This window comes from Capricornis sumatraensis, chromosome 4 (genome assembly GCF_032405125.1).
Source record: "Capricornis sumatraensis isolate serow.1 chromosome 4, serow.2, whole genome shotgun sequence".
Classification (NCBI taxonomy): Eukaryota; Metazoa; Chordata; class Mammalia; order Artiodactyla; family Bovidae; genus Capricornis; species Capricornis sumatraensis.
Window position 1 is genome coordinate 20639670 of NC_091072.1, and position 22042 is coordinate 20661711.

General features: G+C 42.8%; 1 protein-coding gene across 1 annotated transcript; it reads right to left on the reverse strand.

Annotated features, from left to right (window-relative positions):
* Positions 1-7501: 7501 nt before the first annotated feature.
* Positions 7502-8383, reverse strand: CLDN23 (claudin 23). The gene has a single exon (XM_068969885.1). It carries the CDS (start codon positions 8381-8383, stop codon positions 7502-7504), a length of 882 nt encoding a protein of 293 aa, XP_068825986.1.
* Between the last annotated feature and the right edge of the window lie 13659 nt (positions 8384-22042).

Here is a 22042-nt window from a genome sequence, read left to right on the forward strand (position 1 = left end):
TCCCTGGGTGCTAGGCCTACATTTTGTTTATATATTGGCCCAGTTATCCATGTTGGATTCTAAAACTAGATACACAGAGGTATTGACACAAAGGGTCTTTGGACCAGAAGTCATCTCAACTAGCTTGTGTCTGCTAGGGAAACATGCAAACGCTACTTAGATCCCAACACCCCTTTGTGCCAATACGTCTGCGTGTCTTCCTGCATCACAGCTTTATTCACACCCACATAAGGAATCAAAGGAGTTGAATCTGTGATGGGACACAGGTAACAAAGCAGGAATATGGTCTAAAGTTCAACAGCAACAACCTTGGGCAAATGACTTAATCGTGAAACTGTTACCCCAGAGATAAAAAACAGGATTAAGAGAACCTACATCAGACCATTTGGATGCTGAATTAAAACACAAAAATGCCTGCTTAGCCTAGTACCTGAGACTGATAACATGAGCCTAAATCATAATAAACACAACCTGACTTGGAAGATTTCTTGCTTGTATCTTTTCTAGACCATTTATACTTAGTTTCTTGCAGCATGAATTTGTAGAGGATGCTAAGCGCAAAGAGAAGTCCTAGGCTTATTACTGGGGGTGTGGTGCATAAAACAGTGCTTTGCAGTCAAGTATAAAAATTCCCAAGTACAGATCAATCTGACCTGACCTGGAGACACTCGCTGGGGCTCGCCTTCCTCAAGGCTAGGAGACACGTGGAGCATCGTCAGATTGCCTCTGGGGCTCAGCTGTACTTGAGAGAACCCATCTTCACCCCACAGAACCCTAGACCCCTCTTATCCACAGGGTCAGTCTCACACTTCCCTTGCCACCTTGCCCAAGAGCCGTCCTCACTGCTAAGTCTGCCCTTGGCAAGGCTCTGCCTCTACCTGTGCAAAAGTGACTCAAAAGCATCCAGATACAGAATCTATGACACAAAAGCACCCAGACTGAAAGCCCGCAGAGACGAGGTACGATGGAATTCTTCCTTTCTGAACGTGCTGAGGCTGCTGTCTTGGCTCCTGAGACCTTAGGCCTCCAGCAGACTCGCAGGGCTGTGTCCTGGGTGGGTCAGTCTGCTTCGCAGGCTGTGTTGGAATGGTACGCTCAGCCTCCCTCCTGCTCTGCAGACCTGTTTCGTGTTTGGGCCCCAGGAATACCCTCTGCTTGCTCTTCCTGGGAAAAAGGGAGCTGACTGCAGCTGAACTGTCACAATGCACTCTTTCCTCCCTGACCACTCTTATTATATATCTTTCCTGTCTTTGGGCCTCTATGAATGTGTGCCTATTATCCCATCTGAATGTACTTTAACACATCCTATTGCGCTTTCTCTATTCAAGAATTCACAAAATATCTGACTGTCCTTTTCACCAGAAAGGCTTAATTTTATGAACAATATTTAAAACTTTACACTTAATTTCTAACCATCCCATCCCCTAAATTGATTGTCATATGTCCATTTCACGACCTTATCTATTTGCAGCAATGGGCATGTTAGGAAGCGCCTTCTAGTGTGATCATCTCCACATTAATTTCTCAGTTCCTCCACAGCTGATAAATGGAGCAGTAAACCTGTGGAAGAAGGAAATTCTGCATTTCATTATAGAAACTCAACCTCTATAACCTGGTAAATAGGTTTGAGTTTTCTTCTGGAAGAAAGAAAGAGCTTTGGAAAAGTTCATGGTTTTATGCTTTAAGCTCCAAGGGCCCTACACAAAACTCGACCTCTTGTGTTTACACAAGAGGTAGCAATTAAAGAGTTAAATTAAGAATTTATACTGTTGTTCCTTGGTATCCACGAAGAATTGGTTCCAGGATCCTCATGGATACCAAAATCCAAGGATGCTCAAGGCCCTTACAGCCAGCCCTCTGTATCCACGGGTTCTGCACTGAAAATTCTCCATTTGCATTTGGCTGAATCCATGGATGGAGAACCTACAGATACAGAAAGTAGACAGTGCTTATTCTCTTTAGGAAACAAACAAATTAGTGGACAAGGGGCTTCCCTCGAAGCTCCATTGGTAAAGAGTCTGCCTACAGCGCAGGAGACCTGGGTTCAATCCCTGGGTTGGGATGATCCCCTGGAGGAGGAAATGGCAACCCACTCCAGTATTCTGGCCTGGAGGATCCCATGGACAGAGCAACCTTGCAGTCTACAGTCCACGGGGTTGCAGGAGCCAGACACGACTTAGCTACTAAACCACCACCACCATGAACAATAATGAGTGTGCTGTTCTAAGTTCCTCCTATTTTAACTGTTGACAGGCTTTGGCAATTTAGAGAAACTGAGAACCAGAATATGGAGTTTGTTGCTTTCAGGCCAGTTACTAATTTTATGTGTCAGTCAGCTTCCCCAAGTCTCACTGTTCAGATTTCACATCTCTTCTTCCAGCCTCCCCTAGTTTGTAACCTTCACTCAGAATATTTAGATTTGGGAAGACCTTCTGATAACATCTAATCCAGTCTTCCCGGTTATGCAGCTCAAGAAACTGAAATCCAGCAAGGGCAAGACGGAGGCTATTATTAGGGAACATATTATTACCCACATTCTAGAAAAATGGCAGTGACTTGTTCAGTTTCCACAGCTGAGTGGTGAGTGGCAGCGATTTAGGAGGCAACCATCGTGGGTGGGGAGGAGAGCAAGGGCCATTTGCCCCATGGATGGCCAGGGAGTGTGGCATACTGGACAAGAATGTGGTAGAGCTGCACTTAACTCTCTCCCCTGGTGACTCAAGCCCTCTGGTCAGTACTGTCTCCCCGCACCCCACCCCCCGCCCAGCCTTGCCTATATTATCCTTTATTTGTACAAATTAAAACCTTGTTTTCCTAGGCTCAGCCCTACTTTGTGCTCAGTTCTACTTCATAAAGACTTGCTGGAGGAGGTCATTTTATTGTCTTCAGTGAAAAACGCAGCAGAATGTGGGCAGAATTTGGGAGGAAGATGGGGTAAGAATTCTACTTAAGTTTTTACCTGAAATATTGACTGAGGGAGTTCCTGGTGGTTCAGTGCTTAGGACTCTGTGCTCTCATTGCTGAGGGCCCAGGTTCAAGCCCTGGTCGGGGAACCAAGATAGGGCATGGTGCAGCCAAACTTAAAAGGAAGAACTATTAAGTGAGTTCCTTATTCTCCTCCCTTCCCAACAGGAGAAAGATCTCATCTGTAGAGTCTTGGGGGTAGAGGATGCATGGATGGTGCTCAGCTGATTTTTGTAAGTCAATCATAAAGATAAAGATTCACAAGGCTGCTCTCACAGCCCCTCCCTTGGGTTTTGGGCCAGTAGCCTCGGGTCACTAATTACTTTCCACATACATGTTAAGTTGTGTATGACAACTTGAGGAAAGCACTTGGGTACAGAAAGGGCTTTTAGAGGTGACTTTTAAATTAATTTATAATTTAATTATTTGCTAACAGGCTCTGAAGAACTGGTAGTACCCATTCTAGGATTACAAATATAAACAGAAGCCGTCCATGCCCCACCTTCAATTTAGAGATGAGATGAGAAAGTACACCAAGAAAAGCACACATCTGAACATTTAAATGGTATGTTCAAAGATGACAACTCTAAGCTGATGGGGAAAAGCAGTTTAGAGTATGTGTGTGGGAGAAAGTGATGAGGGTGAAAGCCTAAGCCTTGGCCAAGTCATGAATGGAATTTCAGAGTGAAGCCTAGGTAAGGAACTTGCTGAGACTCTTAAAGATGAGTTATGGCTCTTCATTTTAGGAAGGTTGGAGTGAAGACGTGAGATGAGGTGAGATGAGTGTTGGGAGAAAGAGCCTGGTTATTAACTCTTCCCGTCACTTCAGGGATGTGATGAGGCTCTGAGGCTAAAAGACCTTTCTCTGCCTGTTGCACTGTGGGCTTGTCTACACATTGGCAGAAAAGAACATTCTTCACCTGCTATTCATATATCAAATTGTTTATATTTGACTCTGAAAACGTTCTATGCTACAGATTGAATCCAGACTGTGTTCCCTCCTTAAACAAGCTACTAGACCAGAAGAGGTCCTTGGGTCCTCTCAGTTGGTCCCCCCAACTTCATCCTGTCCCTACCACCCCCATCTAGGGTGAAGAAAAAGTAAAGTGTGGTATCGTGATCACTATGCCAACCTGTTTTCACTAACATTTCTTTACTGGGAACTTGGAGTTTGCTATTCTCTCTGATGCCCAATCTTTTCTCAGTTCTCTGCTCAAGCCCCCCTTCTTCCCAATCACCTTTCTTAAAATACTGCCTTTTTTCTGCAGGCTTTGACCCTGGTTTGTTATTCTTCATTTTCCTTGCACATCTTTCTCATGCTAGAGTATGAATGTTCTACAAAGGCAAGGTCTGGAATAAATTTGCTTTCCAAGGCAGTCAAAGATGTGCTGACAGGATGACAGGTGCCCCCAAACTTACAAATTATCTAGACCATGAAAATGAGGGTGGTTGCTGAAGCATTGTTGACGCACCCGCCAGAGTCTCAGCAAGGGATCAACAGCCTATGTGCCCCAAACCCCACCCCTCCTTAGTGAGGGTGGGTGTCTGGATCAGAGCCCGACTGGCAGAGGGGCAGAGTAGGGGCTGTGTTAACACAGGGCGTGCTCTATTTTCAGATTCCTTGCTCCTCCAGGCAGAGCTTGAGCAATCTTGGGAGGATTTCACCCCTTAAATGGGGACACATACTCTGTATGTCATTAGGATTATTAAAAGCAAATCCTCACAACAATGTCCACATGGTCAAAGCTGTGGTTTTTCCAGTGGTCATATATAGATGTGAAAACTGGACCATAAAGAAGTCTGAGCACCAAAGACTGATGCTTTTGAACTGGGGTGCTGGAGAAGACTCTTGAGAGTCCCTTGGACTGCAAGGAAATCAAACCAGTCAATCTTAAAGGAGATCAACCCTGAACATTCACTGGAAGGACTGATGCTGAAACTGAAGCTCCAATACTTTGGCCACCTGATGAGAAAAGCCAACTCATTGGAAAAGACCCTGATGCTGGGAAAGACTGAAGGTAAGAGGAGAAGGGGACGACAAAGGATGAGATGGTTGGGTGGCATCAATGAATCAACGGACATGAGTTTGAGCAAACTCCGGAAGACAGTGAAGGACGGAGAAGCCTGGCAGGCTGCAGTCCAAGGGGTCTCAAAGAGTTGGACAGGACCTAAGCGACTTAACAACAACACAACAATTAAAGAAACTATACTTCAATTTTGAAAAAAGAGTCTAATGAAGAAAAAAGTGAATCGTGATGGTGTGTCGGAGGTGTGAAGGGCTTGAGGCCAGGAGGCAGTACTACTTCACGTTAGAGTCTCACTGAGGTGGTGTAGCTCCTTGGTTAGGTGGATATTAGGTTTAGGGAAAGGACTTGTCCACGATACCAAGTCCTGAGGCTCCAGCCTCCTCCAGCATCCGGAGTCTCAAGTCTATTGTCATTTTTTTACTGCTCTAACACAACATAATTCTCAGGTCCAACCCAAATCCTGCCCCGATGCAGGGAGTCTCTTTCCATGTTGTCTTGAATATTTTTTTTTAATAGTAAAAAGAAGTTTGGTTTTCTTAAAGACAGTTTTCGTTTTATTCCTGTGGATGAAGCAAAAACGGAGTTCTAACTCAGCAGCAAGTCTTAATCACAAAGAAGAAGTGTTTTGGATATAAGCCAGAGGAGAGTGGCCAGACAGGGAAAAGTAAAATCACACTAAGTACTAGTACTGAATGTTTTTACCAAGGCTTCTCTAGAAACACTGGAATTATGATGCAGGCAAGAGGCAGATTCGGTACTTGCCAGAAACTCAATATCTTTATGTTGTCTGCCTGGTGCTGACTTCTCAGGTGCCCAATTACTACCTTTTGAGCTGTCAGCTGAAAAAAGTAGGATTGCCATTTCTCTAGTCTGGCTTGATTCCCTAAATCAAATCCCCAAACTCATCTAGGCAATAGTTCTCAAAGATCTGATTACATGCTGCCAGTCGGGATTGAAATTTGGGTGAGGCACAGTCCCAAGGAAAGCCATGCAGCCCCAAGGGGGCCCTGTGAAACGGCAGCATTGGCATCTCCTGGGAGCTAGTTAGGAAATCAGTTTCAGGCCTCACTCCAGACCCACTGAATCAGAATTTGCATTTGAAAAAGATCCCCCAGTGATATACCAGCACACTCAAGCTTAGTTGCAAAAAGAAACAGGTGACTCCAGTACAAAATGGCAAAGAAAATGAATCTGCATTATCCCTTCCACTGCTAACACTCTGCATGTGCTGCTGAGTTAGTTCTATTATAGCTGTGTTGTCAATGTTTACTGAGCTGAATGCTCCTACCTCTGAATTGGCTACCATTCAGTTCAGTTCAAGACAGCCCTTCAATCAACCACTCGGAATTGGAGCCAGCCCTGCTGGAGATTTAGTCCCGCTCATTGTACACATAGCTGCCTACCTGTGATTTTAGGCAGCACTGTTATAAAAGAAAAAGATTTCTAGTCTCACCTCATGTGGAAACTGGTGCTTCTAGTTTTTTCAACAATAGACTTGGCTTTGCACAGAAAACAGCATGAACCTGAAAATAAAGCAGTCAAAGAGTGAAGGGGCCCATTGCCTACTTTTAGTAATCTTACACTGAGGTGCAAAGATGTGAGTGCTAGATTTCAGCCTGTGTAGGCAGCCAGGAAATTGTTAGTAATGAAAGCTTAACCTTCCAAAGGTTGTGCTGGAGACAAATGCTTCTGTGAGTATAGTGAAACTCTTGCTCTCAAATTTTATTTATAAATAAGAGATATATACACATGTACATTAGCCTAATGAGATTAACAGGTTCCATTTTGTTCCAAATATTTAATATATAGCTCTTTATGGCCAGTGTGAGGTAGCCACGAAATAGAACAATACAGCATTAGTCCCTTCATTCTCCTTCTGCGTCTAGAAGAGAAACTCTGGAGTGAGTGATAAAAGGATAAATCCTCTTTATACCTGAGGAAATGTAAATATGAGTTAATCGGGTTACTTCGTTCCATTAGAGTCACTAAAGCTGCTGGTATTTGCATGGCTCTATGTTTACTGTAAGAGCCTCCTTCAAATATAACCAGAAACATACTAGTCTCTTGAGAGTTTGCATGAAAATGAATTATACAGTGGGGGGAAATTAATAATAATTATACTGATCCAAGGTTCATAGGCATTTCAGAATATTGTTGTTTCAAGGTGTTAAACCAGTTCTGAGCCTCCATTTGCTTATTTTGACATTGTTATCAACAGATGCAAAGTCACTCTTTCTACGTCTCCAGCTAAAAGTATGAAATGCCTGTCGCTCCAGAAGAGGGCCTTGATTCCTCTGGGGAGGAACACTAAACTCCTTAAAGAGAAAATCAAACCCAACCTGAACCAAGAGTCCAAGGGATCTAGTTTGGCCAAAGGAAAGGAAGATGGCCCTCCAAACCAGTTACAGGAATGTGTCCCAGGGTCCGACTCCGAACCAGTGTTTTCAGCGGAAAGGTAAAGTTGGATCCTGGTGAGACAGGGCTGGGCCAGAGCAGGCTGGGGGTGCCGCCTACACGTCCGAGTCGCAGGGCAGCGCGCTGCCGCAGGGCCGAGTGCTGCGGGAAGACCCGCCGGGTTCGGAGTTTGGAGCCTTCTCGCCGTCGAGCACGTCCACCGGGTTGCTGTAGGCTTTGGGTGGGGGCCGGGGCATCGGGAAGCCGGCCTTGCGCTGGCTGGCGGCGCCCAGCTGATGAGGCCGCGGCCGGTGCTGGCCATCACTATAGTACTTGATGGCTGGCGTGAGTGCGGGCTCTGGGCCGTCGACGTACACGGTGCTAATGCTGCTGCGGCGCGCGCTGCTGGAGGGCGCCTTGCGGCAGCTGTCACAGCGCTCGGCGCACCAGGGCGCGAAGCTGAGCGCCAGCGAGAAGCCACCCAGCAGCAGCAGGCAGCTGCCCAGGTAGCCCAGCACCAAGCTGTAGCCGACCTGCACCGTGACCGGGCTGGGCTGGGCCGGCAGGACGGTACGATCCGCCAAGAAGTGGTTGTACCAGGAGACTGGGATGAGGCTCAAGAGGCCCGCGGTGAAGAGCACGACGCCGGAGAAGCCGGCCAGCGCGAAGTGAGGCTCGTCTCTCCAGCAGCGCACGCCGAGCGTCGCGAGCAGCAGCCCCAGGCCCGTGACGGCCAGCGACGTGACCATCAGTCCCCGTGCCACGCGCACCGGCTCGGCGGCGAAGTAGCCGAGGTCGTCCTGCTGGCCGCACTGGCGCTGGCGACTGCTCTGCTCGCGGCACATGTCCCACAGGCCCTGGTACAGCACCAGGTCCAGCGGCTGGTCGAGGAAGCCCTCCAACAGCCTCCAGCCGGGCGTCAGCGTGCTGGTCAGGTTGAGTAACAGCCCACAGGGCGCGAGCACCATGCCCAGCGTCATCACCACCGGCGTCCGCATCCTGGGTGGCGCACCTGCCGCAGGCTGGCGATCTCTAGCCCTCGAGCTCGCAGAGAGCGCTCCGGGCTCCAGCTCCCTGAAGTCCGCACGCTCGCCACCGCCGCCACGCCCGCGCTCCTGCACTCGGTTCTCCTCCGGCCGCTCTTTGTCTCCAGCGCAGGACTGTCCGCTCTCGGCCGCGCGTCCCTAGTTTGCTCCGAGCGTCCCAGCCGCTCCGCCCTGCCTCTCTCCCAGCCGCCTGATCGAAACCAGTTCTAGGGCGAGTCTGATCGAAACCGCAGTCGGAGGTGGGGACGCAGCAGCAGCCGTGGCCCAACCTGTTCGGGTGGGAGGGGCGGGAGGGGCGGGAGGGCTGGGAGTGGCGAGCAGGAAACTGCAGAGGCCCCTCTGGGACGAACCGAGCAAAGGTCGCCCCGCCCCTGCCCCTCCGCTGGGCCCGCGGGCAGAGAGCGGGGAAGGAAAGGGGCGGCGCCACCTGGACAGCCCGGCGCACCTGGCCCGGCGCTAGGCAGGTTCCTGCTTCTCAGCGGCTAAAGCTTTTCTCCAGTCCCTGACGGTCCACCGTGCACCTGTAGCCTGTCTTCCCTCCACTCCCGCCAACAGAGATCCCCCGAAGTTTTGCGCTGTTAGCTTGCAGCCACTCGTGGCCAAATGGATGGAACCTCCCGGGGTGCGCTGGGCAGGTGTGCACCGAGGGTCCATTCGGTCGAGCAGTGTGTCCCAGAATGTTGCACTTGTGTATTTTGTTTCATTTGCTTAAAAAACATGTCATACTCCGGATTAACCTTAATACAAAAGAATCAAAGCGAGTGTTTCTGGGATGAAGAGTTACTGAGGATTTAATACTTTCTTTTTTTAGTCTCTTGAAAGATTTTGAAACTGACCAAAAAAAAAAAAAAAACCCACCACACAACAACAACAACCACAAACAAGAGAGGTGTGTGTGTCCTGCCTAGCACAGTTTTTTGGTTTGTCTGATTCTATAGACAAAGAGGCTTCTCTGGTGGCTCGGAGGGTAAAGCGTCTGTCTACAATGTGGGAGACCTGGGCTGGATCCCTGGGTCAGAAAGATCCCCTGGAGAAGGAAATGGCAACTCACTCCAGTACTCTTGCCTGGAAAATCCCATGGATGGAGAAGCCTGGTCCATGGGGTTGCAAAGAGTAGGAGGACTGACCGACTTCACTTTCACTTAACTCTATAGGGTCCTGAGACTTTGTCTTTGAGCTGTTTCAGTTCAGTTTAGTCACTCTTGCAGAAAACCTGTAGTGTTGCAGGTGATTTTTGTCCGTAGTAGTGCAAATTAGTTTGTCAGTAGAATGTTAATGATTATTACCCAATAGATATAGACCTGTTTGGCATTGATTTGCAAATTCACTGTAGCATGCCAGCTTGCCTACATATATACATGTGCGCCCTTGCACTGGCCTTCAAATCGGTTGTAATATCATACTGGTTTCCGTAATAAGTTAAATAAAATCTTTGACACTCATTCATTTTATATTTGTGTGAGAATCATGATTTCACATTCTTCTAAAAATTATCCTTTAACAACATTTCCCTCATTTTCTGTATTTCTTACAATGGAAGTGTGTTAACCTTTACAACTGGTTAAAATTATATCTAAAAAAGCAAAGTTAAGCATTGGTTTGAAGTCATTTTGAACATTCTAGGAATGGACAATACCAAGGATGGGTCCTTTGTTTTCTTGAAAATTTTTAAATTTAAAAAATTGTGGTAAGATATACATAAACATGGAATTTACCATCTTAACCATTTTAAGCATACAATTTTTTGAAATTAAGTATACTTATGTTATTCTACCATTCCCATCAGCCATCTCCTGAATTTTTTCATTTCTCCAAACTGAAACTATTCAATTGTCAGTAACTTCCCAACCCAACCAATAAATTACGAACAACCAACCCTCCTACCCCTAGCCTGGGGAAACTGCCATTTTACTTTCTGTCTTGATGAGTTTGAATCCTCTAGCTATTTCATGCAAAAGGAATCATGCAGTATTTATGACTGGCTTATTTCTCTTAGCATAATGGTTTCATGGTTCACCCATGTTCATAAGCATGTGTCAGAATTCCTTTCCTTTTTAAGGCTGAATAATAGTCCATTGCAGGTATGGACCACATTTTGTTCATCCATTCAGCCTGTGATGCACACCTTGGTTGCTTCCACTGTTTGGCTCCTGCAAATGATCCTGCTATGAATAAGGGTATAGAAATATCTCTTAGAATCCCTGCTTTCAGTTCTCCAGAAGTGGAATTGCTGGATCATATGGTAACTCTATTTTAAATTTTTTTGAAGAAATACTTTGCTGTTTTTCACAGTAGCTGCATCGTTTTACATTCCCACCAACAGTACACAAGGGTTACAGTTTCTCCAACTATCCCCTCACCTCCTCACACCACAACTCAGGAAGACTGGATTTCTCATTTTCTTTTTTCTGGCGTGTTGTGCTCCCTTTTGTCTCTAGACCCGGGTATATGCTCTTTTCTTTTCCTGAAGTCCTACCTGCCAATTCCCAAATCCAGTGCATCTCTCAGATCTTTGCTTAAATGCCATTTTCTCTGGGAGAGCTTCTCTATCCCATGGATCAACTCTTCCTATTGGACTTCCATATACACCCTCTTCTATTGTAACACTTGTCACAATTCTTTATTACTTGAATCATCTAGTTGTCCAGGACAAGGATAAATTCTTTGAGGGCAGGGGTATTGTTGTTTGGTTCCACCATAAAATCTATCTTGGTGGCCTGGCCCAAAGCAGTCATTCAACAAACCCATTTTCTCTTTCTCCCCTCTGTGTCCTTTCACATAGTATCCACACAATTCTCTTACAGATGGCTCCCTGGTCAAAATAAACTGTTAATATATTTTAGTAAAGTTGTTTATTATTTGAAAGTTTTTTTTTTTTTCCAGCATAGAAAACAATGAGATTTAGGGTAATTCCAATATTTATGACACACACACAAAAAGTGTAGCCCTGTGTGGGTGACTTTCTATAGTAGTAAAAGATGTTTGCATTAAGCACAGCATCTGATTCTAGACCTGGGCTCTTTGTTCCCTGTGCCTCTGAGTTCATCACAAGGCTGAGTGAAAGACAAAGGATGAATCACTGTGCGGCAAGGACGAATTATTTCTGAGATTAGTCCCTGCTGTGTAAAATGATCCTCAGGCCCTAGAATAGCTTTCTTTTCTGCAAAGGGGCCTATGGTAAGACAGGAATCTGTTTATGGTGCCCTGTGGACAGAGCAGCCTGGTGGGCTACAGTTCATGGGGTCAAAACAGAGTTGGACACAATTAGCAACTAAATAGCAACAACAAAGATTCCCAGGGGACCAATGTTGGTCCCTTGTTAGCTTACACAGGCTGGGTCTCATTGCAAATTTGGGGAGCAAAGATCAGTATGCCGTTATGAGGTATCCTCAGAGTTCCTTTATCAGTCTTTATATTTCACTCTGTCCACATATTAAGACCCTGTTAATATGTTAGTCTTCCAATGGCAAATCCAGTTCAGCAGGTCATAGAATAAAAATTAAACTATGAAAAAAAAATTAAACTCTGATCATCCTCTAGTTTTAAATAGGACCTGAAGTGAATGAAGACCACTCATGTAGCATTAGTTTTCCTTGATGACCTCTAGCCTGACAACTGGTTTCAAGCTTTGTGTGCAAACTATTGTAGAGAATAGATAACCTTGGACATCCAATTTAAAGTACCCCGCCCCCCAGTTAGCCCAGTATCATATCACCCTAGTTTATTTTCTATATAGAACTTATCACTACCAAATATTTTCTTATTAATTGCGTATTGACCTATATATATTCTTTTTCTACCGTTGCATTGTTAAGTTACAAATAAATGCTTTGTACCCTGCTGGCTGTATCTCAGCACCTGGAATGGTACCTAGCCCATAGGAGGTACTCAATAAATATTCTTAGTTAAATAATTGAAAGAAATTTTGTAAAATCCTACCCAGTAAAAGGAAGATACAACACACATCATTTAAAAAATCATAGTAAAATACACAGAACATGAAATGTATCATCTTACTTATTTAAGTGTACAGTTCAGTAATGTTAAGGGCATTCCCATCCTGAATCTCCAGAAAACTTTTCATCTTGCAAGACTGAAATTCTTTACCTATCAAACAACTCTCCTGTCCTCCCAACACCTGACAACCATCATTCTACTTTGTGTCTCTAACTTTGACTACTGTATCCAAGTTATAGAAGTGGAATTACACAATATTTATCCTTTAGTAACTGACATTTCTTTTAGTACAATGTCCTTAAGTTTCATCCATGTTGTAGCACGTATCAGAATTTTTTTCCTTTTTAAGGTTTAGTAATATTCTACTGTATGTATAGACCAAATTTTGCTTATTCACTTATTAATCGATGTACATGGGTTATTTTCACCTTTTGTCTATTGTGAATAATGATGCTGATAGTAAATCAATGTATTTATTATTTATTTTATTCAGCATGTGGTATCATCTTCCTGCAGTGGAAGAATGGAGTCTTAACCACTGCACCACCAGGGTAGTCCCTAAAATGTTTTTATTACATCAACTAAACCAACAAATTGTTGCAAAATTTCACCAATGACGTGAAGTATAATTGATGGTTAACCTTTTTTTTAAGACTGAAGTATAGTTGATTTACAATGCTGTGTTAGTTTCAAGTATACTGCAAAGTGATTGAGAACCACTGAACTGCCAGGGAAATCCCCAGTAAATAAACTTAAATTTATTCTATATCATTTCTGTGTGGTCATTGATCATCCAAAGCAAGCATCTACTTGCCATTCCTCTTTTACATATAAGAAGGTATCACAGGATATATGACACTTAAAAAGGAAAAAAAAATCTGCTTAAGTTTTATCTTCTAGAGGCTTCTGATCTTTTTTGGTCTAGCATGAAGGCTGCCTCCTTCACAAAGTTGTAGATGTGTGGTGGGGGGTAGGGCTGGTCCAAGGAATCAGCAGCTGTGCTTACACAGCCTGCTTCCCTTCAACTCTGTCCATATCTATCCACTGTAGGGCAAAAAGATTTACCATACCATGGACTAGGTTCACTTAAGTCAATTTTTCATATTATGAAAACTTGATCACTTTGTCATAGTACGTAGACAAACATTTGAAAATTTTAGACATATTACAATGAAGATGATAATCAAAATTCATCTTTACATTATTCTCAGAATGTTTTTTCCCCTTAATGGTTAAAGCAGATGTACAATGTATGTTTAATAGACCACAAACAGGCTGTTTTGGTTATGCTGAAGTTCAAATTAAGTCATGTATAAACCAGAATGACTTCCCCATACCTCAATATGTGAAAATTTCTTCCACTAGTTTCCCCTCTAAACTGCAAATCTCTCCATAGAAAGCATTGATAATCAGTACATTTTTTTTTAGCATTGCCAGAGTGGCTCAGTTGCCTGCTCGGGGTCCATTCATGTCCCTTGGTGCTAGGCCTATCTTTTGTTTATATACCCTGGCCTAGTTATCCGCATTGGGGGAAAACCAATCAGACATGACAAACAAGAACAGAGATATTCTGATGGAGAAATTTTATAGCTTATGCTTTTGATCACTTATACCAAATTGTCACACAAGAATGGTACATGTGCTTTTAGCAATAAACTCGTAAGCCAGCAGTAATATACATAATGAATAGTTATACCCTGTGACAACTTCCCTAGACAATTTTTTTTATCCTAAACATTGGGGCCAAAAATATGGTTTGAAGCAGAACAATCACTTTCCATTAGAATTCTTTAAATTTCTTATCCATTTCTATGCTTTCCATATAATTTATCATATCAAATAATCCTAGTTACCTTAATGATTCTTTTGAGATGCCTAGGAGCCCTTTGGAATACTCAAAGTTAGAGAAGGACACTTACAGTCTTACAAGAGCAGCTAAGTATTCCCCATCCAGAAACAAGCAGCTCTAGGGCAAAATTATCATCATTTTTCCTCACAAAAATATCTCCATTCTTTGTATCTTCTCTCACCAACAACACATATCCTACTTGCTTTACACACTGAAATGCTTTCCTTGTCATTTTTAGTAGCTTTAATTACATATGGCAATTTTTAACATTTAAAAGCCTTAACCAAACCAAGAAACAAGTAATTAAACTGTTATACCAGCATTTACTGATTGGCAAACTTAGAACATATTCCATAACCTCTAAAAAGTTGCATTTTTGTCTTATAGCATAATTTCTCTTTAATGTGAAACAAGATGTGTGTTTAATAATCCCAAGCTATTTAACTCAAACCTAAAGTCCCAGGCAAAGTGAGATTGTCTGTATTTCAAGGACATGATAAGAGTTAACGTGAAACTTTTTCCTAGGCTTATTTTTGCTCTCTTAGGGTCAGAATCCTGAAAACAGTAACTGCATATACAAAAAGAACCAGTGTTGGAATTTCAAAAGAGTTTCATCTTAAACAATCTTCTCTGGAGTTTCAAGAATACTGTTGCCATACATCATTTACAAAATCTTTCTATTTCTTTAATTGTAATTTCATAGCTAAAGCTTTTCTAGTAAATTGAACCTGAACTTCCCATTTTACAAAAGACAACAAAGATACTGACCACACAAATGGAATACACGTTCACACACCAGAAGATAGGACCATCATAAATCTGCCAAGAGAATAACCAATATTGAGTCCCAAACAGATAACTTCTCCACAAAAATGGCCCTGCACATCAGACATACATCAGAACCAACTGGCCAAAATGACCAATAATAACACTTTGTGCTCACAGACAATCATCAACAATAGACACCCATCAGAACCAATTGGCAAAATGCTCAAATGGCATTCAGTGCTCACAAACAGTTCTCAATGGTAGACACCCATCAGAACCAACTGTAAAATGCTCAAAAAGCACCTTACGCTCAAAAGAGAAGTTTGCCCAAGTGCACACAGATGGACTTACTTGAGTGTGGAGCTTGTCAGCTTGTCCAGGCGCATGTTTCCATTCCACCAAGGAAATGTGTATGTTTGCAGCCGGTGCCGAGCGGAGGAGACTGCTCTGGATCCTTGAAACAAATGGTATCCCCCAAAGCCCCCTCTTGGGGCCAGGACGCCTTGGGCAGTGAGTTCTTTGCAGCCATCCTGGCCATCATGGCTGCGTTCTGATAGAGGAAAATGCTGAGAGCCCAATATCGTGAGAGCACAGCCTCACGTTGGGAGCCAAAGTCTATCAGCGAAAGTGGGTCCAGCTGCTGTCCACTTAAAAGCCAATAAAGAGCCAAGATTGATGGAAAGAAAAGTTTGCTTTATTTTGCAGGCCAGCAACCAGGTTAGAAGGGCAAACTCCTGTCCAAAGGCGGACTTCCCTCACCTCCTCCTGCCACCCACAGTCAGTCGAAAAGAGATTTTATAGACAGAGGAGAGAGGCTACAGGTAGAAACAGCACAGTTATCTTGAAATTGGCCATGTGGTCATCTGAGCAGTTTCATTTTGATTGTTTTAAGTACAATTAATTTTTAGTTTCAGGATAGGTTTATTCCCATTTCTCTGAGGCCATTCCCATTTCTCTGAATTGGGGCAGCTTATGACATGGCTGCAGTCTGGTTATCATGAGGTTAACTTCTTCAGCCTGCTAGGGGTTTCAATATCTACAGAAGAGCTCAAAAGACATGGCTTAGGATATGATCTATCGCCCTTGAAGAGGAACTAAAGATTCTTGAATTTACTAAATGACTAAGCTATTATTATTTGGTCTATTTTCCTTTATTTCTGCATTTTCTCATTTCTCTGATTAAATTTATTATTTGGCTAAAGTTTTCTACAGGTAAAAGGCAGGTTGAAGACATGAGGTGAAGGATCATAGGGTCCTGCTCTGTTTCGTTAGGACAATTCTTTCTGTTTTTGTGGCAGAAAAGAGATTAATATTTCATATCTCTCTGGCGAATCAATAAGGACACAATATTGCAAAGAAAATGCACAATTACAAAAGAGAATAAAAGCACATTCAAAATGAACAACTAAATGACCCTTTTATTCACATAAATGCAAAATAAAATGTGCATGAACCATTTTTTCTCCTTTTAAATGGGACATGTTCCCACATGCCACAGGTAGAAAGATCCCACATACTGAAACTTTAAAAAAAAAAAAAACAACCCACAACTAAGACCCCAAGCAGCCAAATAAAAACATTAAATAAACAAACAAATTTGACAAATTAAGGGGAAAAGATGCTATCAGTTTTGGCTAGATTTGGAAAAGTCACTAGAGGAAATAGAGTATTATATTTCACAGATAACCCTGCAGTTTGTTTTGAAAGCCTTAATTATGTGCCTTCTCTTTGATTTTTCAATTAACCTTTCAGGTATTTTTCTCCAAGGAAATAAACAGTATGTGGAAATGTTTACTTATAAGGATATTTACTGTAGTGCCCTTTATAATAAGCAGATTACAAAATAGTACTAGAGCATGAAACCAATTAGGTTAAAAAGAAAGTTTATGCATAGAAAAATACTAAAAGATATACCAAAATGTTAGCTGTATTTGGAGTGATAAATTTCACAACCAATCTTTATTTTCTTTGAACTTTTATACGTTTTCAAATTTTCCTTATTGTAGGTTATTAAAAGCATTTATTTATTTTGATTGGAAGATAATTCCTTTACAATATTGACATGGTTTTTGTGATACATTGTATCAGTCAGCCATGGGTATACATGTTTTCCCTCCATCCTGAATCCTGCCACCACTAGGCTTTTTTAAATTTGAAAAGGATGACTTTTAAAACTTAATGGCCAACTAAGTTTCCCAATTTCTCTGCCTTTGAAGTCCAGTCCCCCATTCTCATGACACAAATGTTTCTTCCATAATTGTGAGTGCACAGTTTCTTACGGCTATAATTAGGCCACATGTGAAAAGTGGGAGAGTGGAGTTCTGTCCCATCGTCATCCACAGAAATGCACACACAACAATGTGAACATACGCCAGGAAGAAAGTTGGGTGGTATTTTTCCAAGCATTTTTCATGTTTACACATGATATAGAAACCCTCTTCAAAGTGAAGTGGAAGTCGCTCAGTTGTGTCTCTTTGTGCCCCCATCGACTGTAGCCTTCCCAGGCTCCTCTGTCCATGGAATTCTCCAGGCAAAAATACTGGAGTGGGTAGCCGTTTCCTCCTCCAGAGGAGCTTCCCAATCCAGGGATTGAAACCAGGTCTCCTGCATTGCGGGCAGATTCTTTACTGTCTGAACCACCAGGGAAGTCCAAAAGTATTCTTTACTCAGCAACAAACAGCAAGGGCAAAATTCAGCATATAAATCAGTCATGAGCTTCAAAATTCACATTTGGCATTGACTTTGAACTTCAAGATTACACCAATATTTGGGAAATATGTTGTGGACTGGTAAGCAGAGAAGCCATACATCCAATTTTCTCATTTTTTCATTATTTCTTCTTCTGGAAGGTCATTTTTATTAATGTTCATAATAACGGTGAGTACGGTATATTTAAAAGTAGTAAGAAATATATTTTCCCTTTTTCTTCCTGGAACTCTGAATAGACTTTCCTGGGGTTGCTAAGCAGATAGAACAACCCTATGAATTACCCAGCGTTGTTTATAATGTCATGCTGTGTGAATTTTATACACATGAGAGGACTGCACTGAATCTAATAGCACAGGCAAAGACCATACACTGCTAGCCCATAAACTTAAGTTAGAAAGTTCAGATTAAAGGGGAACTTTTAGCTCAAAGATGCCAGATAGAATTATAGTGGCTGTATGGGGAAATTTTGCTACATCCCATAAGATTTAATTATATTTGGATGAAGTGAAAGTGAGTAAATTTAACAAGCAGTTGTTTTGACTGAAAGATCTTCCAGACTTGGGAATGAAAAAAGGGGCATAAAAGGTGTCTCCCTCCTGACTGGAGGACAAAATAACCCCTTTGCCTGGACGTTTGCAGAACATGTTTGTTCTCCGACAGGTAGAAAACTGTAGAATTGCTCTGGAGAATTCTTTGTCCTGTTTCATTCCTGTGCACAGCTATGTTTCACATCAGCAGACAGAAGTGGGGTGAGTTTTACCAAAATAACTAAACTATGAGAGATAAAGGAGTTGCATACATCACTAACATCTAGAAGACTATCAATACATGCAGAAGTGTATTTTGCTCACTTTATGGTTGGCGTGAGATTTGTTAAAAGAAGCTAGAAGGCAAATGTTAAAAAATAGAGACCTTTCTAGGCATAAGCTTTTAAGAATGATCATTTTCTCCTCAGTTCAGCATTCCTCTCCACCTCAATCTTGTAGAAGCACTTCAGAACAGAACCTGTTAAACTTGCAAAACTCGTCAGCTTGATGCCATCAGTCAGGCATTTTATCAGTTTTTCAGTTCACCTGAATCAATAACAACCATAATGTTTACAACCAGACAGGCATACGTCAATTCCTGACCCAGTTACGGGTAAAAAGACCTGGATAAAGCCTAGCAATGAAGAAATGAGCAAACCCATCATGGTATGTGCAAATCAGCTAACCTTGGGGCTGAAAGGAGAGAGCATAGACTCTTACTTCCCTGATGTAAATTCAGAGGTGCAGAAAGGAGAGGTGACTTTAGAATGATGGAGTGAAGGCAGCTGGCACAAGCTTTGACATAGAGAAGACCTTCTGTGTCAGCTGGTTCTGCCATGCATTGCTTACTGGTGGGCCAAGTTGAGCTCTCAGAAGCTGACCTTTTCTCTTTAAGTCAAAATGGAGCAGTTAGTTTCTACTCAACAGGATTGGTATAAAGATGAATGAAATAATCTTTATAAAATAGGCACTTAAAATGGCATTTTATTCACATTGACACAATTAATATGTATTTGAATGATATCATCTTAAACCTCATTATACTCTTTACCTAGTATTTCTAAAATTTATAATAAAAATGAGAATCTAGAAGTCTCAAGAGCATAGTGGAGAGTAGTGTGTTCATATGGGTGATGTGGTAGTGACTTGAAATAACAGGCAATATTTTGGTCTGTCTAGTTTTCTGTGGCTACAGGATATAAGACAAAGAGGCAACCTTTGAGGTGGTGGCATTAGAACAAGTGTGTCCAGTCTGCAAACCAGTAAAAGCGTGGACCAGTTACAGTAACCTGAACCCTAGGTTAGTATTCCTTTTGCCTTTAGACCAAGGTATTCATTCTGTACATCTTCTCTGGTGGCTCAGCGGTAAACAATCTGCCTGCCAATGCAGGAGACTCAAGTTCAGTCCCTGGGTAGGGAAGATCCCCTGGAGAAGGAAATGGCAACACACTCCAGTATTCTTGCCTGGAGAATCCCATGGACAGAGGAGCCTGGTGGGCTACATTCCATGGAGTCAAAGAAAGCTGGACACTATTTAGCGACTAAACAACAACAATTCATTCTGTAAGTCAAATTCAAGTGCTGAAAACCTATACACTTTTAAAATTGAGTTGGTTTGCAAAAGGAGTTTTACAAAAATCTTAGAAGTTGATTCCAGCCAATTTCTTTTTGGCTCTGCCATGTGGCTTGCAGGATCTTAGTTCCCCAACAAGGGATTGAACCTTGGGACACCACAGTGAAAGATCTAAGTCCTGGCTGCTGGATGGCCAAGAAATTTCCAATTCTGGCCAATACAGAAGTCTAAAGCTAATTGAAACTATTTTTTTTCACAATCATTGAAAATGTAATGGGGCATTTCTGAAAATAGAATGTTCATATATAATTGGACAATGTGAACATAAAATTCCAAATTGGAACAACACAGTTCAAATATAAAATCCAAAGTGGAATAATACTTTGTTAAGGGGATGCAAAGTACAACCAGTATAGTGAAGATGACAGAATCGAAAGAAAGTGAACACACTGGAGATGGAATCTCTAAGAAATGTAGAAGGATGGTCAGTTAATAGACACCCTCTTCTATTATCAGATCCCAGCCACATGGTACTTATGATTTTGCTTTGAATATGTTTTAAATTTCGTGGACAATTGATTTCATTAGCGTACAATTCATGAACAGTTCTGGTCATGATGTTCCTGGGCTGCTAGCCAAGTTATTTGGTCGCTCAGCTCTAAATAACAGATTCAATTAATTGAAAGATGCACGCTTCCATCTTTTGCCTGGGGGACACCTGCTGGTCCCCTGGGGAGGAGGCTGGCTTTGGAGGATTAGTCAACCAGAAGACTCCCTGGAGAAGTAATGACCTAATTCAGAAGTGCTGAATTGTTAGTCACATCACTTGTGAAAACCTACTTATTGTAGGGGCAATAAAACCTACCTCACAGAGGCGAGAGTGCTTGTCCATAAAAGGCTGGGCAAGGAGGAAGTTTCTTGAGAGAAACCTATAAGGTAGATACTATTTTGAACTGCATGATAAGGCAAATGAAGAGAGAGGGCATTGGTAAGAAATGACATACTGGTGACAGGTTTAGCTAGTTTAAAATCTATTTGTAAGAGATGAGATTATTTTGATTAAAGTTCATTATGACCAATCCTCACTACACAGCGCGATCTCTCAAAGACTGAGAGTACCGAATCAGTTGGCCTTAGCTGCATTAAAAATGGTATCAAAATTTCATGGCTTGAAACAATGCTTTTTCCTTATTTCTTTTGATTCTGTACGTCTGGTCTGGGCTTAGTCAGGTGGCTGGGGGCTGGGCTCTGCTAGAACAGCTAGGTCCCCTTGCACAGCACATTCTCTCTCCTCAGAGTCATCCTCCAGGAGACTGCCTGGGGCTGTTTCACGTGTGACTTCAGGGTTCTAGCAGCAACAGAGGGCAAGCCTAACTCACAGGCCCTCAGCACACCTCTGCTCACATTTGCTAAGTCACATGAACAAGCTCAGAGTAAGTAGGGAAGGGGTCTTCTGGAGTCTGCATAAAGGGTGATGAGAGCAAATCCAGGCCATTAATGCCAACATCTATCACAGGTATGTTCAACCATCTCTGAATAGGAAATGTTGACAACCAGAGAGTAGAATTCAGCTAGGTCAGTGCTGTCTGATACAGATACATGTCATTAGGCATATATATAAATGGGGCTTCCCTGGTAGCTCAGCTGGTAAAGAATCTGCCTGCAATGCAGGAGACCCCGAGTTCGATTCCTGGGTCTGGAAGATCTGCTGGAGAAGGGATAGGCATTCCAGTATTCTTGGGCTTCCCTGGTGGCTCAGACAGTAAAGAATCCATCTGCAGTGAGGGAGACCTGGGTTTGATCCCAGGGTTGGGGAGATCCCCTGGAGCAGGGCATGACAACCCACTGCAGTATTCTTGCTTGGAGACACCCCATGGACAGAGGAGCCTGGCAGGCAACAGTCGCTGGGGTTGCAAAGAGTCAGACACGACTGAGCGACTAAGCGCATACATATAAATATATCCATACCAAGTGCTTCATGGCTTCCTGTGGCTGGTTACTGTTGCATTGCTGAGCACAGATGGAGATGTTGACAGATGCGGCAAGTGAGAGAAGAGGGATTGTAAGACTGGGACTGATGGACAGTCTGTATGCAGGGCAATCGTCTCCCTCCCAGCCATGCACACAACCTGGCAGTGAAGGGTGGGAGGTGGGGGAGTGAGGCTCTGTGTAAGAATGAAAGCCCACAATATAACCCATCATATTAATAACTTAGAAAACAAAAAACC